Source organism: Micropterus salmoides, unplaced genomic scaffold (genome assembly GCF_014851395.1).
Source record: "Micropterus salmoides isolate LMB-PRFRI ecotype aquatic unplaced genomic scaffold, ASM1485139v1 Ms_hic_scaffold_16, whole genome shotgun sequence".
Classification (NCBI taxonomy): Eukaryota; Metazoa; Chordata; class Actinopteri; order Centrarchiformes; family Centrarchidae; genus Micropterus; species Micropterus salmoides.
This window is the reverse complement of record NW_024040707.1, coordinates 27,101,921-27,123,822: the sequence shown is the minus strand read 5'-3', so window position 1 is coordinate 27,123,822 and position 21,902 is coordinate 27,101,921. Positions and strand designations below refer to the sequence as shown.

At 36.3% G+C, this 21,902-nt stretch overlaps 2 protein-coding genes across 2 annotated transcripts; both read right to left on the bottom strand.

The window, feature by feature from the left end:
- Positions 1-3,313: 3,313 nt before the first annotated feature.
- Positions 3,314-16,086, bottom strand: LOC119906023 (scavenger receptor cysteine-rich type 1 protein M130-like). Its single transcript, XM_038723494.1, has 17 exons — positions 16,003-16,086; positions 15,407-15,613; positions 15,152-15,322; positions 14,789-14,943; positions 14,184-14,340; positions 13,586-13,897; positions 11,388-11,696; positions 10,733-11,032; positions 9,814-10,125; positions 8,815-9,024; positions 7,869-8,141; positions 7,277-7,461; positions 7,045-7,153; positions 6,682-6,831; positions 6,110-6,205; positions 5,533-5,664; positions 3,314-4,890 (listed from the first exon to the last, which is right to left on the bottom strand). Exons 2-17 carry the CDS (start codon positions 15,537-15,539, stop codon positions 4,703-4,705), a joined length of 3,192 nt encoding a protein of 1,063 aa, XP_038579422.1. The 5' UTR covers positions 15,540-15,613; positions 16,003-16,086; the 3' UTR covers positions 3,314-4,702.
- Positions 16,029-19,279, bottom strand: LOC119906025 (scavenger receptor cysteine-rich type 1 protein M160-like). Its single transcript, XM_038723495.1, has 3 exons — positions 19,132-19,279; positions 16,228-16,541; positions 16,029-16,092 (listed from the first exon to the last, which is right to left on the bottom strand). The coding sequence occupies exons 1-3, from the start codon at positions 19,187-19,189 to the stop codon at positions 16,078-16,080; spliced, it is 387 nt and encodes a 128-aa protein (XP_038579423.1). The 5' UTR covers positions 19,190-19,279; the 3' UTR covers positions 16,029-16,077.
- Between the last annotated feature and the right edge of the window lie 2,623 nt (positions 19,280-21,902).

Here is a 21,902-nt window from a genome sequence, read left to right as displayed (position 1 = left end):
AGAAACTTTTGTCAACATTTATCTGTGTTTGAACAAATTACGACCATGAGAGACAAAGCCAGCCTGGATGAATATTTGATCCATGATTATATAAACATTTGGTCAAAGGTGTCTAATAGTCTGAAAAGACAATAAGCTAAAATAACATTTGCATAAGATAAAGGTGTGTCAAAGGTCTTCCATGAATAAGAATCTCATATCCTGATTGATTTTATTAGCCCTGATTGTATATTCTGATAATAAAAAATTTCTGTGCATATGAATGCCTCAAAATATTTAGATGCATAAAATAGAAAGTAGCCTCACTTCCTCTATTGCTACCTACAAGCCTTGCTGCATTATTTTAAATATTACCATATTGCCATCTAACCTACAGCAATCTATAAAACGGAACTGAAACCAAGCACAATGTTAACAGAAATGGAATTTGTGCTAGTGGTAATTTGAGCTAAATGCTAATATCAGCATGCTAAATGCTAACAATGATAATGCTCACATGCTGACATTTAGCAGATAAAATGTTTACCATGTTACCAGCATGTTACCAGTTGAATAACAGATTTAAGTTGGAAAACAAAGATTGATACCTCTGGCATTTGTAAGCAATATCAGCTGATAACAATGTGGTATTTTGCACATACAAACACCATTGCAACATGCCTACAGATATAAATTGGACAGGACTGTGTGTATGGCTGATTTAATGAGACACAAATATGACTGTGCGATAAACAGTATGTACTACAGCTTCCACTTCTGTTGATTCCATAGACTGGATATTACTGGACAAAGATACCGCACACTCCAGGTTTGAAGAGAGGGCAGTGAAGCCAATTTTGGAACAATATAATACTACTATTATTATATAATAATAATACTACAGGGCTACTTCCTGTTGGCACCAGTGCCTACTGCGCACGATCTTGCAGCATAAGCGTGGTTTAATGACAAAGAGCAACGGCAGAAACACCGTAATTCTGATAGCTGCATAGCTGCACTATGCTGCGCCAACAAAAAGTCTTTTGGCTGTGATTGTCTGACTCGGATCGTGACTGTTTAATCAGCCCACATACAAGGCTCACCTGTCAAACAACCAAGACAGTGTCACTGATGGCCAAGTAGTTCTTTTAGATTCACAGAGAACTTATAATCTAAGCTAGGGGTTTTCAAAGTCTGAGACTGCGGGCCTCTCCTCTGACAAAGCTTGGGAAACGCCCTCCCACCACATCTTTAATTTACTTGGTAATTTCCGCTCAATTCCTGGATGTCTTTGAGATCATGATTATATTATCTGAGCCCATAGACACTCAACAATAGCCTAATATTGCTGTTCTTCTGACTACACCAAATAGTTTTAAAAAGGCCTGTCCTAAGCCATTTATTAGTGACTCTGATGGGGGAAAACAGTTCCCCAAAACTACTGTATCTCTGAACTTTCACACATGTAGGCTACTCTATGTGATCTCCTTTTGATAATTAATGCAATAAGTAATGTAATATTGTTTTATTTCCATTCAGTAAGCCTCCCCTGATCTTCCATGGAACCTTCCATGTAGGCTTTGGTCGGCTTCACTGTTCCAAACCTCGCTTACACCCTTGGTTGATTCCGGTAGCAGCCATCTTGGATTTTGAGGTCGGGGTTGGTGAGGTTCTGCCGACATTCCAAGTTGGAAATCCGAGGTGGCGTTCCTGTTGAAATTTCCTGCTTGAACTTGGAAATTCCTACTTTCCATGTCAAATGGAACACACCATTAGCATGCTAACATTTGCTATTTAGCACAGTACAGGCAGTAAGGCTGATGGGAATGATATTTGTTTTGCATGTATTTGATCATAAACGAAAGATGTGAACAAATTACATCTACTGGCCAAAGACATTTGATTTGGATGGTTAGATCAAGAGTTAAGAGATCAGTTAGTCAGTTTCAAGTTATTGCAATGAACCTGAGTGGAACATGTGTGTTGCGACATTTTAACTAAAAATGCGAACCTCATGATGGTGATAGAGAAAAAGTGAGTAGGATTTCATCCTCTGGAGACGATGAGAGTGCATGTGAATCCATCCAATACTTGATGAAATTTCACTCTGGACCAAAGTGATGGACTGACCAACTGGCTAACACTGTTATTCCCAGAGCTCTGCAGCTAGCGTTGCTAAAAACGGTGGTATCCTTTGGAAAATGATATGTTAAACATGATTTGAAGTTAATAGGTTAAACATCAGTGTGATATTATAATGCCAGGAGAAAGAGGGTCAGAGGATCACAGAAACAAGGATTCTGCAGAGCACTGCTTTATCCAGAGTGCTGCCTTGTTATCAACAGAAATCATTTCTATTGTAAACAAAGAGGATTTCCTGTTACAAATTCATATAAAACAACACGGCGCTTAAGCCTTTTATGGTCACCCAGGTCATGCAAGCCCCACTGGGCCCTGCTGTGACGAAGTGGCAACTGAGACAGAACAAAAAATCTGTGCTGTATCTATTTCAGCTTCAGCCACACAGCAGACCTAATCCTACATCATGATCCCTCAGCAAGGCCTCTGACAACGAGACTGGGTGTGATGTTTACATATCATACGAGGGGCTGCTGCATACAAATTAATCCCTTTGGGTGTATCGTTCGTTCTGTGATCTTAGTGGCCCTTGCCTAACTCCTGACAAAACATGTGAGGCCCTAGCAAGTCTGTCAATCTCTTAAAAGCAGCACCAGTATGTCTGTCAGTCCCTTTTGGATTGGCCTTACCCATGTTAACATTTGTTGTGAGCAGCTGCGCTCTCTCTCTCCCTCTCTCTCTCCCTCTCTCTCTCTCTCTCTCTCTCGATGTCTTGACCTTGGGTTTAAGTGGTCTATGAGTATGTTTAAGTGATTATAAAAAATCTAAAACAGCATGGAGATAAAACTAAATTCAAAATGTTTACTACTTGATGAGATCAGCAGTACATTTCAGGCAATCTTGAGTACAAACGATGTGCTGTGAAGAAAATGGCTTGTTGTGCTGTGTATCAAACTATATATGACTTATATAACATACAGTTTGATACTCAACATCTGAGCCATTTCTAAAACCCAGGAGTCTCAGAGGCATCATTAGCTGTAAGTAGAGGATAAAATCTAAAAGTGGTAATACAGAGCATACACTAAGTCCCAGTAAACCATTAACTTAAGGCTCACACACTATAGGTGTACATATCCATTTTGAAGCAGTGCTATTCATTGTTCCAATGTCACAAGTTACAGTAATTGCTGCACAGATGATGGTATGATGCACTGACTGAATTTAAATATGAAAGAGATCATAAAAGAGACAGTTAACTATTACTATTATTTACTGTTTTTTAATCAGTTTAGTAAATACAAGTTTAGTAAGTACTTTACAACACCTACAGTGTTGTTGAAGACAAACGATAAAGATGACATTCATGGCTAACTGAACATTATATTCATGATAAATAGGAATATTTTGACATTTTGGGAATTACATGTATTTGCTTTCTTGCAGAGAGTTAAATGAGAAGATTGATACCTTACAAACACTGAAGACAACACATTGTCGAGGAATAGTCTCGCACATAACCCTCTGTAAAACTTCTTGATTTGACTGTGGTTTTGTCCAAATTTAACAAACTAGATAAAATGTATTAATCAGTGAGCTTCAGAAATGCTTCTGGGTGTCTTTTCTTACCTTTGGAAAGAGCCGGGCTAGCTGTGTCCCTCTGTTTGCAGTCTTTGTGCTATGTAAAAATAACTTTTGGCTGTAATTTCATATTTACTGTTCAGATATGAGAGTGGTATAAATCTTCTCATCTAAGTCTTGGCATCTATTCCTTAAAAACATGGTTAAACATTCTTACAAAGCTCATAAACACATAAAATATGCAATGTAACAATGTCATAACATGACCTGAGTTTGCTGTATCAGCCGTGTTACACAAGGAGTTTGACTGATGTAACATTTATTTATTTTATTTATTTAACATATATCTTTGCATTATAGAGCTTATTTTATGACTATAGAAAGGTGTATTGATGGATTGCATTTAATAGATAAATTGACAAACTCAAGCAAAATAATATTGCGGAAACCATGGAAGCTCAACTACTATATCCATCAATATTTTTTTTTTTTAAAGTAGGCATACATTTAATCAGAAAATAACATGTGATTGGGCACATTTCATAAAAGCCAATAAATCAACAACAGGCACTAATAATTAGAATGAATGATATAAACATAAAAATCCTTTCCACGACACTATCTTTGCATTGTGAAATCTTTATCACAAGAGAAAAAATATTTTACCACAAATTTCCCTCAACAACACATTTTACATTAATAATACACACTTATGTAAAAGAAGAAATAAAGATAACTAAATCTCACGGGTGGTACACAAATTAGTATTACATACTCAGATTATGTTTTCTGACAAATGTAATTTTTCCTATTTACAAACTGCACAATCTTTAAGTTTCAAACCATACATTCACTTGAATTGCTTTTATATAGGGACGCAATCTGATTTTTATGCTCTCAATTTTGATTTAGTTTATTTTAACAACTTCAGCAAATGTCTACTGCATAAAAGATTCTTTACTCTTATATTGTTTGTCCATATGAGTAAAAGGGGGTTTGATTTGGGGTGATCGACTTTGCCAGATTTGATTTGATTATAGCAGATTTTAAACCCAGTTTTGGCTCACCCATCATGGCCCGGCACCAGGTAGTCCTCATCCTCCTGCACCAAAGCTGGAGATGCCGCTGCAATACTTTCAGGTGTGGTTTGGGGGCTGTCGTGGACTTCAACTTTAGTCTGAGAGATTTCAGGGCTGGTTTCAATGTCGTCGTAATTCTCCTGTGGGTCTTCCACCTCATAGGTCACCTCATCTGTTAAAGACAAAAACAGCATATTAAAATTAGCTGAGTGCTGACAATGCGAGGATTTGTCAAGATTTGGTATTTAAAGGTTCAGTGTGTAAGTTTTAGTGGCATCTAATGGTGAGGGTGGCAATTGTTATTCCAACACCACATGAATGCACCGTTTACCCTCTCCCTTTTAAAGTGCACAGGAGAAGCAAAGCAAAGGAGAAGTTACGGTGTGTTCTTGTGCTAAAACATACCTGTGGGCCTATATTTGTCCAAATTTGTCTTCTTTTCTCACTTCTAATAAACCAGTTGACTACTACTACTACTACTACTACTACTACTACTACTTGTTGTTTTTCTTTTTCTTACATATTAAATGTATTGACGAAATGTTTACTGTAAAAACATGGCAGCACAACATTGCGATGTCCATGTAAGAGGAGCCGCAGTGTATGTAGATAGAAATGGCTCATTCTAAGGTAATAAAAAACACAACAGTGCATAATGTATGGTCTTTATACACCACTGAAAACATGCATATTATATTGCATTTCTGTCAATAGATCCTCATATATATTACACACTGAACCTTTAAGTGTGAAAAGATGATTCAAAGCTTTCCTCTGCTTTGATCGAGAGCGCCCTCATGGATATAATTGTCACCTGTGGGACCAGCAGTGGCGGCCTTAGAGGTCAGGGGCTGAGCCTCAGCAGCTTCATCAATATCATCGTATGAAAATGAGGCATTGCTCCTGGTGTCACTCTCTGTGATGACTTCAGCCTCTGATCTGAACCCTGTGTGAACAACAGAAACAAAACATTTTCGCAAATACTTCCACATTGCCCTAAATTTCAAATTACACAGCCCTGTGTTTCCATTATGAAAAAATTTATTTTGCTACATGGATGTGTATGTGACAATAAAGTATCTTCTTCTTCTTCTTAAACCATTAAAATAAACTCCGCCATGAAAGCTATTTTCACCATATTCTGAATCTGTGCTTATTTTTACTTTGAAATCAAGTTTAAATATGCATGTATTATATAGTAGTAATACAAAAATATAAAGTATATATAATAGAAAAAAATACTATGATATAAACTATATATGTAATAATAACATAAAAGCACAATAATATAAATATAGTAATAAGGGGATTGGGTTCACTATTCTATATTTATTATTTAAGAACATTACTATATACATAATGTAAATGAATGAATATGTTTTGAGACTTACTGCCACGATGAGATTCTTCCATTTCATTTTCTTTGCTTTTGACATCCTCATAGTCGCCACTTTCAAACTCTACTTCTTGTCTTGGGAACATTCTCGCTACATTAAAGAAGCATTAGACATTTACTGGTATATAATAAACAACTGTTTCATTTTAATGAAACACTAAATGACAGCACAAAAGCCAGAAAAACAGTTGGGACACACAACATGCACATTTTACAACTCTGAAGAAGGTTTGGACTTTTTAATGAATGTAAGATGTTTGTTTTATTTAGCATTGGTGAGCAGAACTGATGTACTGGTTTCTAAGAGCTGAAATATAAATGCTGGGGAAAAAAGCAGCAGTTTAATTTAATTAACATGCAGAAAGACTGGCCTCTTGTGGTAAAAAGGCTATAGTACACCTTGTCAATACACTGGATTGATTAGAATTATTGGGTAGATTGATTTTGTTTGTTGGAATGGTAAACCTTTTACAAATTAATTCATTAAAAGTGTAACAAAGTATCGAACAGTAATTTTAACCGAAGTTGTAATAACAGAAGATAAGCGTAATAGAATAATATACTCACATGAGACATTCTTGGCTTTCTTGACAATGAAGATTCTTATAAACACAACAATCACTATCACCAGAACCAAAAGTAATCCTACTCCCAGGAGAATAGGCACTATGGAGATTGGCCTGGGTGGCCCTGTGGGCGGTAGTTTTATCACATACCCTGAAAGCAAACACAGCCACGTTGCCTTTTCTGCATTCTGAGTAGGACTGCTTCGTCCATTAGTTATGCTGTGCCATGTTAATCAAATAAGAAATTAGTTTTACAATATGTTAATTAGTTACAGAATACAATATTCTGCTTTACACAAAAACAACTAAATGAAAGTTTTAGGAACCAGCCTGACTTATTGGGAAAGAATTTATGTTTGATTACCATCACAGTAGATCTCAGCTGGTGTAACGTTTGAACAACGCTCGTGGATGACACAGTGTTTGATGTCCATGTGATCAGTTGTGCAATGCAGGTGTGTTTCCAAGATGTCCTTGAAATTGAAATTTAAACTTTAGTCTTCAGAATAAACAATTTCATAGCCATTCAAAAGAATAAAGAGATGCCTGACAGCTAAATGAGGGCTTAATTAATTAATTAATTAGTGGGACCTTACCGTTTTCTTGTTGTTGTTGTTCTGTATTTTAAGAGCGAGACCACCACAGTTAAGGTTTTTACACAGCTTTTCCTTAAATTCAGAGGTAAATGATGAATTCAGGGGACACACTTTTTCCCACTTATTTCGATAATTGACTTCAATCTGACCTCCACATTTTTCTGTAGTATTGAACTTGACATTCTCTGCAAAATAAATATAGAAAAAGTATTCAATGTCATGTCTTCAACTTTAGGAAATGGTGTTTAATTGTGTTGAGTTTAACAATTTAAGAAATAGCCTTATCTGCTTTCTTGCAAGGAGTGAAAGAGAATGTACAGATCTGTCTGTTAAATATGAAGCTGGAGCTAAAAGACAGTGAGCTAAATGTAGCAACTATATCTGTTATACAAATTATTGGAATGGATTCACCATTTCACTGTTGGCTGTTAAGATCCTGAAAAATACATTTTTAAGGGAGTACCTGAAAATGCACGTAAACATGCATAATATTGACCCTAAAAGAAGCAGTGAACAGCTGTGCTACCTCAACATTTTACATGAATATTCTTATCTTTGATGGTACAGAAAGCACAAATATACACATACTTACCAGTGCAGTAAACAGACACCAATTTTCTGTTACACTTTCCCTTGAAATGAAGGCACTGGCTAAGTTTGTAATGGTGCTCCTCACATTTGAAATGATGGTAGTCCACAGCTGGATTAGGCATTCTAACACTAGGGATACCAACAACAGCGTTGCTACAGTCCTGAGCTTGGCAAACCAAGTGGGATTGGTCTTTCCAGTCACTGTCGCACACTTCAACTCCATTTATCGTCACGTCACCATGGCACTTGTCTGAAAGGTTGAGCCTATGCTCACCTTGGAAGGAAATTAACAAGACAAAATAAAACCAGGAACAAAAGCAGTAAAAAAGAAATTAATCAGATTTTTTTCCAATGGCAAAATACCAGCAGAGTTCCTTTAACAGTTGTAAAACTTGTTATAGCACTCTATAAGTAAACACACAATCAACAGTTAACAAATGCCACTGACAACACTCATTAACAGTGAAAAGTGAGTGCTACAGGATGTGGCTCTCTGGAGTTACAAAGTGTGGAATATAGAATTTCACATGCTGCCAGGGTTTATATTAATCCACACATCAGTTAATTTAACAATGACCCTTATATCCCTTTATGCAAAGATGCAAAAAACCTGAATGAACAACACATTCATCATTTGCTTTGAAAGAAGTATACAGTGTGTACTTGTGCCAGCTATGAAAATTCAGCTCTTCAACTTCTCCAGCATCTGCCAGATTCATGGTGTGTGGAGGTTAAAATAACTAACACTTATTCTGCTGAGATACCTCTACCACATTAACTAGTACTTTATTATTAGACATGACAGCTAGCTGCTAAAACTTTGGACAGAGCCAGGCTAGTTGTTTTCTCCTGCTTCCGGCGTCCGTGCTTCACTATGAGGTGGCTTCAGATACAACTGTAAAGATAGTGTGATCATTTGACAGCAATTCTGCATAAACAAAATTTACCTTCACATTCAATAAATAGCCGCTGCTGCTGCTGCAATGTAATTGTCTTGTTTGACTTTAAGTTGCCACATTCCAGATCCTGGCAAAACTTATTCCCCCTAGTGTCTGTCCACTTGTCAGGGGGAAAAGCTGTCATGTTTACTCTTTCTGAGAAAACAAACACATTTCCACTACAGGACTTGCCGCCTTCCACCGCCATCTGACTCCAGCCTGAGATAAGCAACAGGGATAGATGAGATAAGATTCGGGAAACATAAAACTCACAAAACGTGATGTAATTAGCAGGAACTCAAGATGCAGATAATATGCTGAGGACACAAACTTGTGAGAATTAGCTTACACTGTGATCCTCCACCAATTTAACAGTTGCATATTGCACAGTATTGCACATGTTAGTTATGTCTAAATATTAGCTTATATTTTAATTGTTGGGCAAATAGTGTAACCTTGATGAAAGTTTTGTATTGCTGCTGAGGAAATGGTTCAACATTTTGGGAAATATGCTTATTTGTTCTTTTGCTGTTAAATAAGTTAGATAAGAAATTTGATAGCCCACCACTCACATCTTTACGTTAAATATGAAGCTACAACCAGCAGCCAGTTAGCTTAGCTTAGCACAAAGATTGTGACTTGAAGGCTTCAATGCTGGCCAAGAAATATTAATTGTTAAGTTTTTAACTATTAGACTGAGCCAAACTAGCTGTTTGCCGCAACTTCCAGTCTTTATGCAAAATTATGCTAATAATCTCCTGGCATTAGCTTCATAGTTGTCTGAAAGACACGAAAGAGGTATCAATCTAAATCTAAAAAGTCTCAGCAATAAAGCGAATAGTTTATTTCACAAAATAAGGAACTCTTCCATTATAGAAGGTCGCAAATATGCTTGAATGCTCGAAGAAAAACTTCAGCAATCTCAAATTAGGTAGTGTGGTGACAGAGTATAGGGTTAATGAAAACATTTTGAAAGTGACTAATATGAAACAAAATCTTTACACATACCGGCGCATTTGAGGAAACCATGAGTGCAGGTGCTCGTGGTAGAAGTGATATTACAAGCTTGTAATGACTCCTTGCCGTTTGCAGAACAATGCATTTCTGAAATGACTTGACCGCTTACTGATGGTCCAAAGTCAATCGTCTTGAGAGCATGACCACATTTCAGCTCCCCACAGATGGCGTTTTGAGTTTTCGTGTCGTTAAGAGCAGCCATACACACAGGGAGCCACTGGTCGTCATAGTGCAGCACGACATTTCCATAACATGTGTAATTGGAAGACATTTTGGCATTTGACATTTTGGCCTTGACACTACCTGCAATAAAACAATGAAAGGTACAGAGTTGTCATTCTTCTGTTTTTTCATGATATTTGTTATTTTAATAACACAAACAAGAAAAAAGATTCTGGTTCTGGATTAAAATACACAGTTATAGTCAGTAATGTCAGCTTTGTGCAAAGATAAACTTAAGTTTAAGAAAATCAGTCTCATAGAGAGATATGACCAAAGTTTACAAAGTGTATCTGCTCTGCTTGACATAAATTTGGTTTTAATTGTATTCAAGAGTTGTCTTAACCTATTGATACACTTTTAGAGCAAAAAAAAGCTGTCCCGTGTATCATCAGCTTTAGTTTGTTTCAGATGGGACACACCTATAACGAAGTTGGAAGAATTATTTTTAGGAGTGAAAAGATACGCTCAAGGGACTTTTGTTAAGGTGTAAAATTATTTGGCCTATCCTGCATTATCTTGACATATAGCCAGAAAGTTGTTATTTAAGAAATTTCCAAGATTTATCTGGAATCTCTGAGATGTTCAGCAAACTATCTAGCAAACAGATTACTATCTCATTGTGATCATATTTTTAGATTTTTACAAATATGTTTTTGAACGTATAAATATTTTTCAAACAATCCATTACCTGAGCAAGCAACATAGGCTGCTTTGTTCTCACAGGCTTCACCATTTTCAGCACTTCTGACCAAGTTGCACTGGTTCACTTTGGTGGTGTGCTGTGTAGTGTGCAAGCTCTGGATGATCACGTTACTTATTTCATGCTTTTTTTGTAGATGTAGGATTTTATCCCCGCAGCCGAGGTTTTTACACAGCATCAAAGACATTTGTTCTGTCCAGGTGTCTGCACACACACCTCCACATGTCTCATTCACACAAACGTTGACGCGCCCATGACACTGATTGGCCAGGTTTATTTTGATTTTTCCTGTTGTGCCAACAAAAAAGCAAATAGCAAAACAGGTGAAGAAGATCTTTGCAGACTTGCATCAGCAGATCATTTCACAACTACAGCATGTCTCAAACCAGTCTAAGACAGGACAGGTTTCTATAAAAATGGACCAGTGGAGTAGAAGTCTGATTGTAGTATCCCTGTCAGGCCAGTGATAGTGTAGCTATGACCATTAAAAGTCAGAAATTTTAAAGCACCCCTATCAGGCCAATTTCAGTAGCATAGTGTAAAATGCATCAACTGGACCACAGGACAACCAGTGACAAAAATAAATGACATGACAAATAAATAATGCATTTCAGTTTTCAATTTCAACACTGCCTTACATTACCTGAGCATGTCACACTGGCAATAGTGTCACTGTGGTTAGATGGCAATGTCCTGTTTTCACATTCAAACAGAGATTTGGTGTTGGGTAAGCAGCTGTAAGATTCTTTCCAAACTCCTTCTTTGAACATTTTACTATCGATGAAGTTATACTGGGTGGCTTTCCCACAGTGCATCTGCTGACATACTGCGTTTGCAGAGTATTGGTTCCATGTCTCGTTAGACCCGGAGAGCCAGTGGGTTTTGGTGCCATGTTCTATCCCCACGGTGCCAGAACAGGCCTTTTTTCCCTTCAGAAATACCACCTTGTGATCTAACAGAGATAAAAGAGGAAAGAGAGAAAGTGTTAGAATTGTGATAGACTGGCAACTTGTCCTGTCTCCCTTTTCCCTCACAATGTACGCTGGGATAGTCTCAAGCCCCCACACAAACTTGAATAGGGTTAGCAATTACATAAATTTTCTTTAGATTCAGAAAATTGTAGAGATGTAGTTTCAACATTAAACTGTAACTCTGGACCTAGGTTGTTAAAAGAAAAGAAGAAGAATGTTGTTTTCAGTCCAGAAAACCTAAACAAACATATGTACATATTTTGGATTTGTTTGTTTTGTTTTTGTTATGTTTTTCCCTGAGCGGTTAAATGCTCAGCTCAGGCATTTGGAGTACATTTTGAGCTGTGATATTTTGATTGAAATTTTTTTTCAAAACCAAAACCTTTTTCAGCGTGCTCCATTTTGTTGGAATTTTTAAATATGGGCATATTTTATTGATACAATTTGGTAACATAAAATTCACAGAACAGAAGCATGTAACTGTGTGTAAAAAAAAAGAAATATGACAACTTGTCCATTGAAAAGTGAATTAGTAGTAGAAAGGTAGTATTGCTAATAAAAGTATTATATATATAATATTATATCACTATATTTTATATATAAACAATGACTATAGGAATATTGTGCTTTTTTCGATTGATCCACATCCATCAACCTATGGACGCTTATTTTCATTTCCCCAGCATCTCCAGGCAGAGGAAATTCCTGCACTTCTTATTCAGTGGATTTACGTTTCAGTAAAATTCCAAATGAAGCATTGCTGCAAAAAACTTTCTTGGGTTTTTATTTTGTAGGCACAGTCACATAAGAGGACGTGATTATGTGAGTAGCTGTTGCTGTCATGACTGAGATCCGTTTTAGCACCAGCCACTATCAAAGTTTTTATTAATGTATTTGATCCCAATTGGGAAATTGAAACCAATGTGAGATGCACATTTTGAACAAGAAAACCACAGAACTGCAGCAACATTAGACTTCAGGATCAAAGAACGTCACGCTCTGCTGCCAGTCTGCAGACTGCATCACACTTTTTTTTATTATCAGTTGATGTATTTTACGAATGTTTAATTTTAAGGGGCTGGTGGGGTTGCAGCACCATGTCTGGACACATTAAGTGAAATAAGTAGGCCTGCTTAAAGTGGGTGGATTATTCAATTCTTCAAGTCAGTAGAAGCCCTTTGGAAGGCGGGGCCAGTTTAAAATAAAACAGGTTAAACATAGCTAAGGCCAGCTCTTGTCACTTGTTCTGGCAAACCCACACAGAATTATCCATATCAAAATTATTACCTGCAGTAACCTCTACAGAGCATTTTAGCATCTTTCAGCTTATTGTTTCGGTTGTACATCCTGCAACTGTACTGCTTTGGTTCGGTCTGAACAACATCATCAGCCTTGCTTTCAGAAGCAGCAGCAAGAAGCTGTGTTCAGCAAAAAAAAGCTTGAGTAAACCCGGTGTACACTACCTGCTCAGCACAGCAGACAGATAATGTTAGCAACTAGCTGGTTAGCATAGTGGAGACAGATATTTCCTTCAGGAGTTATTGAAGAACTAAAAGCAGAGTGAATCTTGGACTGGACATTTGTCAGGTAGCCTGAAACACAACCTCAAAAGGACACCAATGTTGCTTTGTGCCAGATGTGTAATTAAACGACTAACGTTTGCTAAAATGTTAAGCAACAAACAATTTTTTGAGGTGATATCAATTGCGTTTACAGCTGTTTCCCCCAGGTGGTGAAATAAATGAATTAATACATTTCATACACACCTCTACTGTCACTGTATAGAACTGGAGAATGCCACATGTGCCACAATGTCACATACCACAAGAGAAGGTCAAAGGGCAAAACAGAATAACTGAAAAACACTCACCCTCACAGATTATCCCCACTGGCTCGTCCTCTTTACCTGAGTGTTGTTGGTTTTTTTCAAAACACTCATTTATGTTTGCGGCGTTTCCACTGCAGTCTACTTTGTCATCCAGGAAACGACCTGAACCCTTACTGAATTTTTCAGAACTGTTGGATTTTCCTTTATTTCCACATTTCAGTTGTCTACAGACAGCATCTGAGTTGGTTTCTTTCCAATTGTTTTTTCTGACTCTTTTCCATTGGCCCTCATGCTTGATCTCTACTCTCCCAGCGCATTTTCCAGGACCGTCCGCTAATCTCACGTCAATACTAGCTGTACCATGACAGGAAGAGAATTGTCAAACACAGGGAAATACTAAATAAAAACTCTTACAGCATACATTTGGGCAGAAATAAATCTAATTGTACATAAACTTTGTCTTACAGCATGCCATTACATAGCTGTCACATTTTTGCTTCCACCATGTCAAAGTAAAGTTGTACTTATTGACATTCATCAGTGAACTTAGAAATCCCCAGTTAGTCAGGCCAGGTATTATTTTTTAATCTCAAAAGCCACAAATGTTAATATAAAAACTAGGATCACCGCCACACATCACCTGCACAGACTACGTAGGCCATGGAATCACATGTGAAAGGTGTTTTGTCACGCTTGGCCCTACAGTGCCATAGTGAAGACTCTTCGCCTGAGCATTTCACATAGTCCATTATGCCTCTTCTTGTTGTTGTTTTTTTCGTCTTATCAAAAGGAACCACCTAGAGGAGATCATTTTTGATATCATTCATTTTTGTCAAATAGAAAACTTTGCTTGACTCAAAAAGAGCAGTAAGTTAGAGAGAAACTAAGATAATAATAAACCAAACTACAATAACAAACCAAACTAACAATAACAATAAAAATAATAATAACGATAAAACTCATTACTGAAACATAGATATAATACTGTACTTGAAAGGAATAGTTTGACATTTTGGACAACATGCTCGTCGCTTAGCAAGAAAGTGAAAAGCTAAATGAATAATGATCTAAAACAAAATACACCCCTGTGTTTAGTTCACTGTCCTTTTTTATGTTAGTAAATTGTATGTAGATATTTTGATGACAACATTTAGCATTGTCCTGCAATTGTCACAACATTACAAAGGCCTGCATTAAATACAAATATTTTGTTTGTGCCACTGAAACTGGACACTAAGAACTCACCTTCCCGCAGTTTAGCTCCTTGCAAACTACTTCAGCATTCTTCTCGGTCCAGCTGTTGCCACACACAGGCAGCAATGAAGTATTCACTTGAATATGTACTGCACCATAGCAGGTGCTGGGTTTGTTGTTTTCCCTTAGAACAACTTTAATATTGTCTGTGGAAAATAAAAATATAGTAATATAGAGGGTGAATAAAAATGGCTTGTTTTTTAGATGTATATTTGTTTCAGTTGAAATAATAATAGAAAAGACAAAACAAGATCAGGATGAAAATGTTGTTTTGATCTGGAAATACAATAACAATGTGGTTGCTTGCGAGAAAGTGTGCGAGAAATGTGGTTGAACATTAAAAGGTTGAATTACCTGTGCATGTCACTTTATCGCCTGTCTGCTTATAAACAGTACCACAGTTCATTTGTTGGCACACATTAAGGCTGGATTTGCTGTTATTATAAGAAATCCTTTTGCCATTTTCCATCGTTTTCCCAGAACATACATTTGATGGATCTCCTTCGAGTTGCAGTCTTTCATGATCTGTTTAAATAAACTATTTTCTTAATTCACTGATATGTTGCAACAAATGACTAAACTTAGTTACTATGTGTGAGTGTGTGTTACCTTTGCATATGACAGAAACAGGATTTTTGCATACTTGTGGTCCCTGCTTTGCACACTGCCACAGATTTTGTACATCATTAATGCCTGCACAGTTGAGGGTCATCTCTGAGTTTTGTAAGTGTTTCCAACCCATCCATTCCTCCTTAACGATCTCCTTGGACGCACTGCAATTGAGGCTTTCGCACAAAAAATTGGCTTCTCTTTCACCTTAATGTGAAATGAATCACAATATTTACATATCATTATCATAGTACTAAACAATTTCACAGTACTGTGATACTCAAATAAGTGGTAAGATTAGAAAGGATAATAATATAGAAATATAATCAAACTCAAAACAGCAAAGTTGCGTTACGGTAAGTATGGAAGCTAATGGAACGAGGATAATGAGAGTGTGTACAAAACAAGATCCAAAATGTCATTATGAAGACATATTGGCCTTTTTCTAAAAAATATTTCTGTCCCATTGGCACAATGAGGAAGTGCTGTATTGCCACTCTGTGTTAATCAATATTAGTTACTTCATGTACTTCACATTGCACTTCACATTAATCACTCAGTGAATCCTGTTCTGTATGCATGTTGCCTAATCTTACCCAAGTCACAAAAGTAACTTTTTTTTCCATTTATGGAAAACTGGACAGCTCCTGCACAGTCATATCCATCCAGGCTTATGCTAATGTTATCTAGAAGAGCAAAAACAAGTAACCGTCAATTACAAATAAAACAAACTGCCAAAAATCATCATGATCATTATTCAAAGGTGTACTTCTCAACAACATGTATCTCAACAAATGTAAAAAATAAAAGTTTAAGCTTACTTGTACATGTATCTTTTTCACTGTCAATTCAGGGTAAAAGCTGATAGCCCAGCCAGGAAAATCACAGTCCCACAGATTTTTATCGTTTTCATTGCACTTTAATTCATTGAGCCAGACTGTGCTACCAAAGGGCCGCGCCACATCCACTGTTAAGTCCTCCATAGGTTCCCCACAGTTTATGCTTTTGCACACCACTTCTTCAGTAGCCCTGTTCCAGCCTTTATCTCCAACGTAGCCCCATTTCTTCTCATGATAGATTTCAACATGGCCTTCACACGGTCTGCTCCCATCCCTTAGAATCAGTCTGTTTTCATCTGGTTACATGGCAGGAGATATATAGAATTATGTACGGATAAACATATTAGTTTATAAGTTTCCATTTTGTAGCCTTTATTCATTTATTTGTTGTAAATTTTGAGGTTGCTATCAAATTGTTTTATACCTGATCCATACCTGTTTCTGAACCATCAACCATGGCTATGTAACATTTCTTTTTAAATGAGTCAAATTCTACAACTTTGCATAAGTTTGTGCAAAACTCTGACTCCCATGAAAACATTTTTTTAATCTTTTAAATGCCCTTTCATGTGTTGCTATTTAATGATAATGTCAGTCCAAAATATTTCATCCAAAGTAAATAAATTGTGTAACAGAGAAATAAGGTTTAAGGTTCAAGCTACATTTAATTGTCATATTACAACAGGGTTGTAAAACGAAATGCTTGCACCCCAAACTATATATTAAGATGTATTACAATCCTCTCTTTATTTTACAAATCTGTAATTTCAGAATAATTTCCTCTACTGTTTCCTGATTTGGACTATGTCATTTGGTACTAATTATCAGAAAAACAGTAGTTTCCTTGACAGAAAAGCTCCATTTAAATCCAAGTATTGTAAATATGAATTCAGCTTTGGAAACTTTATAAACTTTAATTATTATTTGCTTAATTGGCAATAATAATGTTGTTCAAGTTGAAAATATTATTCAAATTAAGATTTAGGTATTAGGTTTTTGTTCTGTTTCTTTCTCTCATATCTTCTTCCTATTTGATTTTATTAAATGTAATTTAGCAAAGTCATGAAATTTTGCACAGCGGCCAGATGTAGTATTGGACCATTTAGTAATTTTTCCTGATTGTGGTGCTTTACAACTTATTAAGATAACTATAGAATGCTCTCCAACCAAATTGACTGAACAACATATAGGCCTAACACAATTTTGAAAGAATTTTGATGTAAATGTTTTGTTTTTAAATAATGGACATTTGTGTTAAAAGACGTGAATTTGTCAGAGGATGTGTGGTAGAACTTTTGATAATTTTCAGAATTATTTCATGGAAAATGAAAATGTGGCAAAAGTTTGACAAGCTCACTGATATAATAGAAATTGATGGAAAATTGACTATGCCTGCATCTTTTTACACATCTACAAATTACAGGTTTATTTTCCCATCAAGAGCGTGGTCTAGATTTAAGAGCATTACTTAGTGGTTTCAAGTTCAGATTTTGTAACGCTTTCACTCAAAACCCTGTCCTTGGACTCAAACAGCCTCTGCTTGCGCATTTGCTCTAAATGTGTGCTTAAACTCAGTTATGTATATCTGCGCTCCAGCCTCAGCCCTTCTTGCGCTCAGGCTATTTCTGCGTACTCGTGAAACAGATGCTGTCATATTTCTGCTCTGCTCTCAGATTTTTTGTGCAAAAACCACCGAATCAATACAATGCCAGGTGTAGTGTTGACCAATCAAATGTTCCCTGCCTTGATGCGGGCACGTTCACTTTACTTCTTATAGCATCCAGTACATTTCTCTTTTACTGGGTTCATCCACTCCTGCCCTCCACAGCTTTATACTTAGCTTTATATGCTTCCATACTTTCTTTACAACTTTTGACAAAAAAGGACAGTTATTACATATACCAGTGGTATACCACTTTTTGACTATATAATAGCTTATGCTGCAAATATGACTTTATCACTTCAATATAAAGGAAGTAATAGCACCGTTAAAATAAAAAACATAGATGAGGACTCACTAACGTGACGTTTTCTCCTCTAGCACCCGAGGCTGGTGTGGTATTAAGTTATTACAGTATATGGGTTTTATCTGTTAAATTAAAAAGAATGGGTGCTGATATACTGTAATAACTCTCCTTTTATTCCAAAAGTTGTAAAGAAAGCATAGGAAGTATATAATAAAGCTGTGAAAGTCGGAAGTTGGATGAACTCAATAAAAGGGTAATGTACATGATGTTATAAGAAGTAAAGCTAACGCGCCCGCATCTAAGTGTTTAGTCAGCTCTACACCTGGCATTCTATTGGTTGGGGGATTTTGACAGGATTATTGCACAAAAAAATTTCAGAGCAGAGCAGAAATCTGGGGGCAAACGTTTCACGAGCAGACTGGAACAGCCTGAGAGTAAGGAGAAGGGCTGAAGCTGGAGAGCTGGAAATCTGTGCAAGCAACAATATATCTGAGTTTAAACACACACTTTGAGAAGAATCTAACCGCAAGCAGGGGCTGTTTGAGTCGTGGGTTTTGAGGGAAAGCCTTAAAAATCTTGAATGCAAAATCAATAAATCATGCTCTCAAATTGAATGACCACACTTAGAGAAGATAGGAAAATAATCCCATGGAAATTAACATAAAGACAACATCACAAGTTTTCAATGCATACGGTATTAAACATAAACTATTATCTTTTTTAGATTAACTTCTGTGCTGTTGTGCTTACCTTCCAAAAATAGCTATTATTGACTTAAATATAGTATATGGAAAGCCTGGAGCACTGGATGATAATTTTTTTCTCATCTCAAAAAGTGTTGAATTAGGTAAACAACTATCCAATTTTAATTTGTTACACATATCGATAGTTAAATCTAAAGAGAATAGCTTTAACTTGCCTTGTAAGATCACCGGCTCAATATGAGCTATGCAGAGGAAAAGGAGGAACCACATCATCACCACAGCTCATAACTAGAGAGTGAGGCAGATGAATGATCAGCTCAGCTTTATATGAAGGACGTGGCCACCAAAAATGGATATGAGCTGTTATGCATATGGAACATATTTAGACTCACACATATTGTCTCACAATTTAGGCAAACTAACAAAACATACAGCAAGCTTATTGGTTGAAGAAACTTCAAGATTTTTTTTTGTAACAAATCAATGGGTGAAGGCTACAGTACTCAAGCATATACAATATTCATATGTATGAAGCAAATTTATGAACACTGACATTCACTATGATGATGAATGACACAACTATGGAGAAACTAAGCGGAACATGTGCAACAAACCTGTGGTGTGCATGGTCTACAGATTTCACAAGACTGATAAATTGATGACTATTGATAAATTATATGTTGTAAAAGTTTTACAACTAAAAACTATTTGACCTTTTTTGCCCCGTTTCTAATAAAGACTGAAAGTCTGACATATTTTTTCTGCTTTTAATTGATGGAGTTTTGAATTCACACCCATTAAATAGATGTTGATTTATATTATACTAATCGCTGCCTCAACTGTGGGAGAAAGGACAGTACACCCATCCCTGGAGAATGATGCAATGCACAAAGTCTGATGTCTTAAACATTTTCAGTTGCATCTTATTAAAATGTATTTCTTTCCAAAAAGATCACATCAGTTTCTTTAAACACAGCAACGCAAATGGATGTCAACGCTCTAATGACTGGCTTAATTTAAATGTGCTATTAATAAGAAACAGCTTATAATTGTTAGGAACCAAAATTTTGTTTTTTAAAAATATTTCATTTTAAAATGTTATGACATGAAAACCAATTAATTACAAAAATTATATTATTGTTGGGCACTTTGTTAGAATATCCACCAATTTAATTGTAAACTCATTGTATAAATATCTTAAAACTAAAAATTAAAGTACTCCATAACTAAGAAATTAAATGACTTTAAAAATCTATAATTGTTTTATTTGAGCTAAGATTTTAATCACTGTCATTACACATAGCAGAGGAAATATTGTTTATGTCTTAAATTTGATGCCACATGATTGTCCTTGATAAAGATCAATTATTTAAATTATCAACCTTTTCCAGAAATACAGACATCTGAATTTGGAAAAAAAAAATAGGTCCAATGATTTAGCTTCAAGGAGCATTACACTCAGCAGTCATCAAGGGAGCCAAATGTCAACATGCATCAGATAAATGTCAAGCTATTAATATTTTTAGAAATGAAAGACTATTTTACGGAGCAGAAGCAAAAAAGAACAAAACTACCATCCTCCTGCTACTTATTATCAAAAAAGCATCTTGAAGCTATAAAAAGCTCTGATAGGTATGCAAAAAAAATGTCTGGTTTCCTCGGAAAGCCATTTTGAACAAGACTTTGAACAACATGAAGGTATTTACATTAAATGAGCGATTTCATTTACGCTGAAATTTCTTGAGGGGGAATCACAAATGCAAAACTATGAAATGTCATGAATGTATATATATTGTTTAACAAATAACTGTCCAGCCTGGGCACACACAGGAAATTTAAGGATACTGCACAACATATGAACATTTTGATTTAATTTAGACCTTTTTGACTGTGTATACAAAATCACAACCAAAACACAACAAAACACAGATCAAAACCCGCCACTACCATCCCGAAACACCCACAGACAGACAGTCAAAAGAAACAAAAAAAGGCTGCCACAGCAGTTAAATATTGTCCTTGCATGCCAATGTAGTATGCTGTATATCCAGTGGCCATTAGGATTGGGTATCGTTTAAAATTTTACGCTACAAGTACCAAAACCAGTACCCTTAAAGGGATACTAATACCAAGAGAGTACTTCATACCTTGCATAAAATGCCGCCTGTTGAAGCCATAGTAGTTAAATGGTAGCCTATTTTATTTTTATTGTTGTCATGGACAAGCAAGGTTACCTATTTAATATTTTTCTGGTTTCAATTAACTGTTAGATAAAAGTATTGGGAAATTGTATCAGATCCTCCTCATCCTAATTAGTTCATCGTCATGGGTGGTATCATGAGGGGAAAGACTACAGTTTGCAATTTTTTTAATATTTGAATGAGAGGAGGAGTGAAATAGTTTAGTGACCAAATGAGTTGTGGGAAATGAATTTAAGGTCATTTTTTGATACGTGTGTTAAAAGTAAACAACAGAAAATTATTTTGTTAACTTTTGACCAATAAACTGAATTGAATGAGTGCTTATTCCTTTATTGGTAAGTCGCAAACCTCCTCCAAAAACGACAGTTAAGAGTATAGAACGAGAAAGGAGTCTGTTTAATCTAGTCACTAAGCTAAAGACTCTAAAAAAGTAGAGGAAAAGAGAATCTGCACGTCCAGACGATCAAACCAACTACACCTGAAGCAGCCGCAGCTGCAGCAGGAGGCTCCCTGAGTAAAACCAGCTGATCGCTGCTGCGCTGTGATGGAATGCAGTGCAGTTGATTGCAGCGATTGATCAGTGACAAGTGATGTGAATAGCAAATAAAAATGTACAGAAAAGTGTTAAATGATTCCAGAAGATGAAACCAAGGGAAAGCCAAGCTTGTGATGATAAACTTACAACAGTGGTGAACATGCCTGAGACTGCAGCTGAAGGTGCACGGCTGTTAGAATCACGCATGGACTCGGCACGTGCAGGCCTTTTTTTATACAGTTTATGGTGC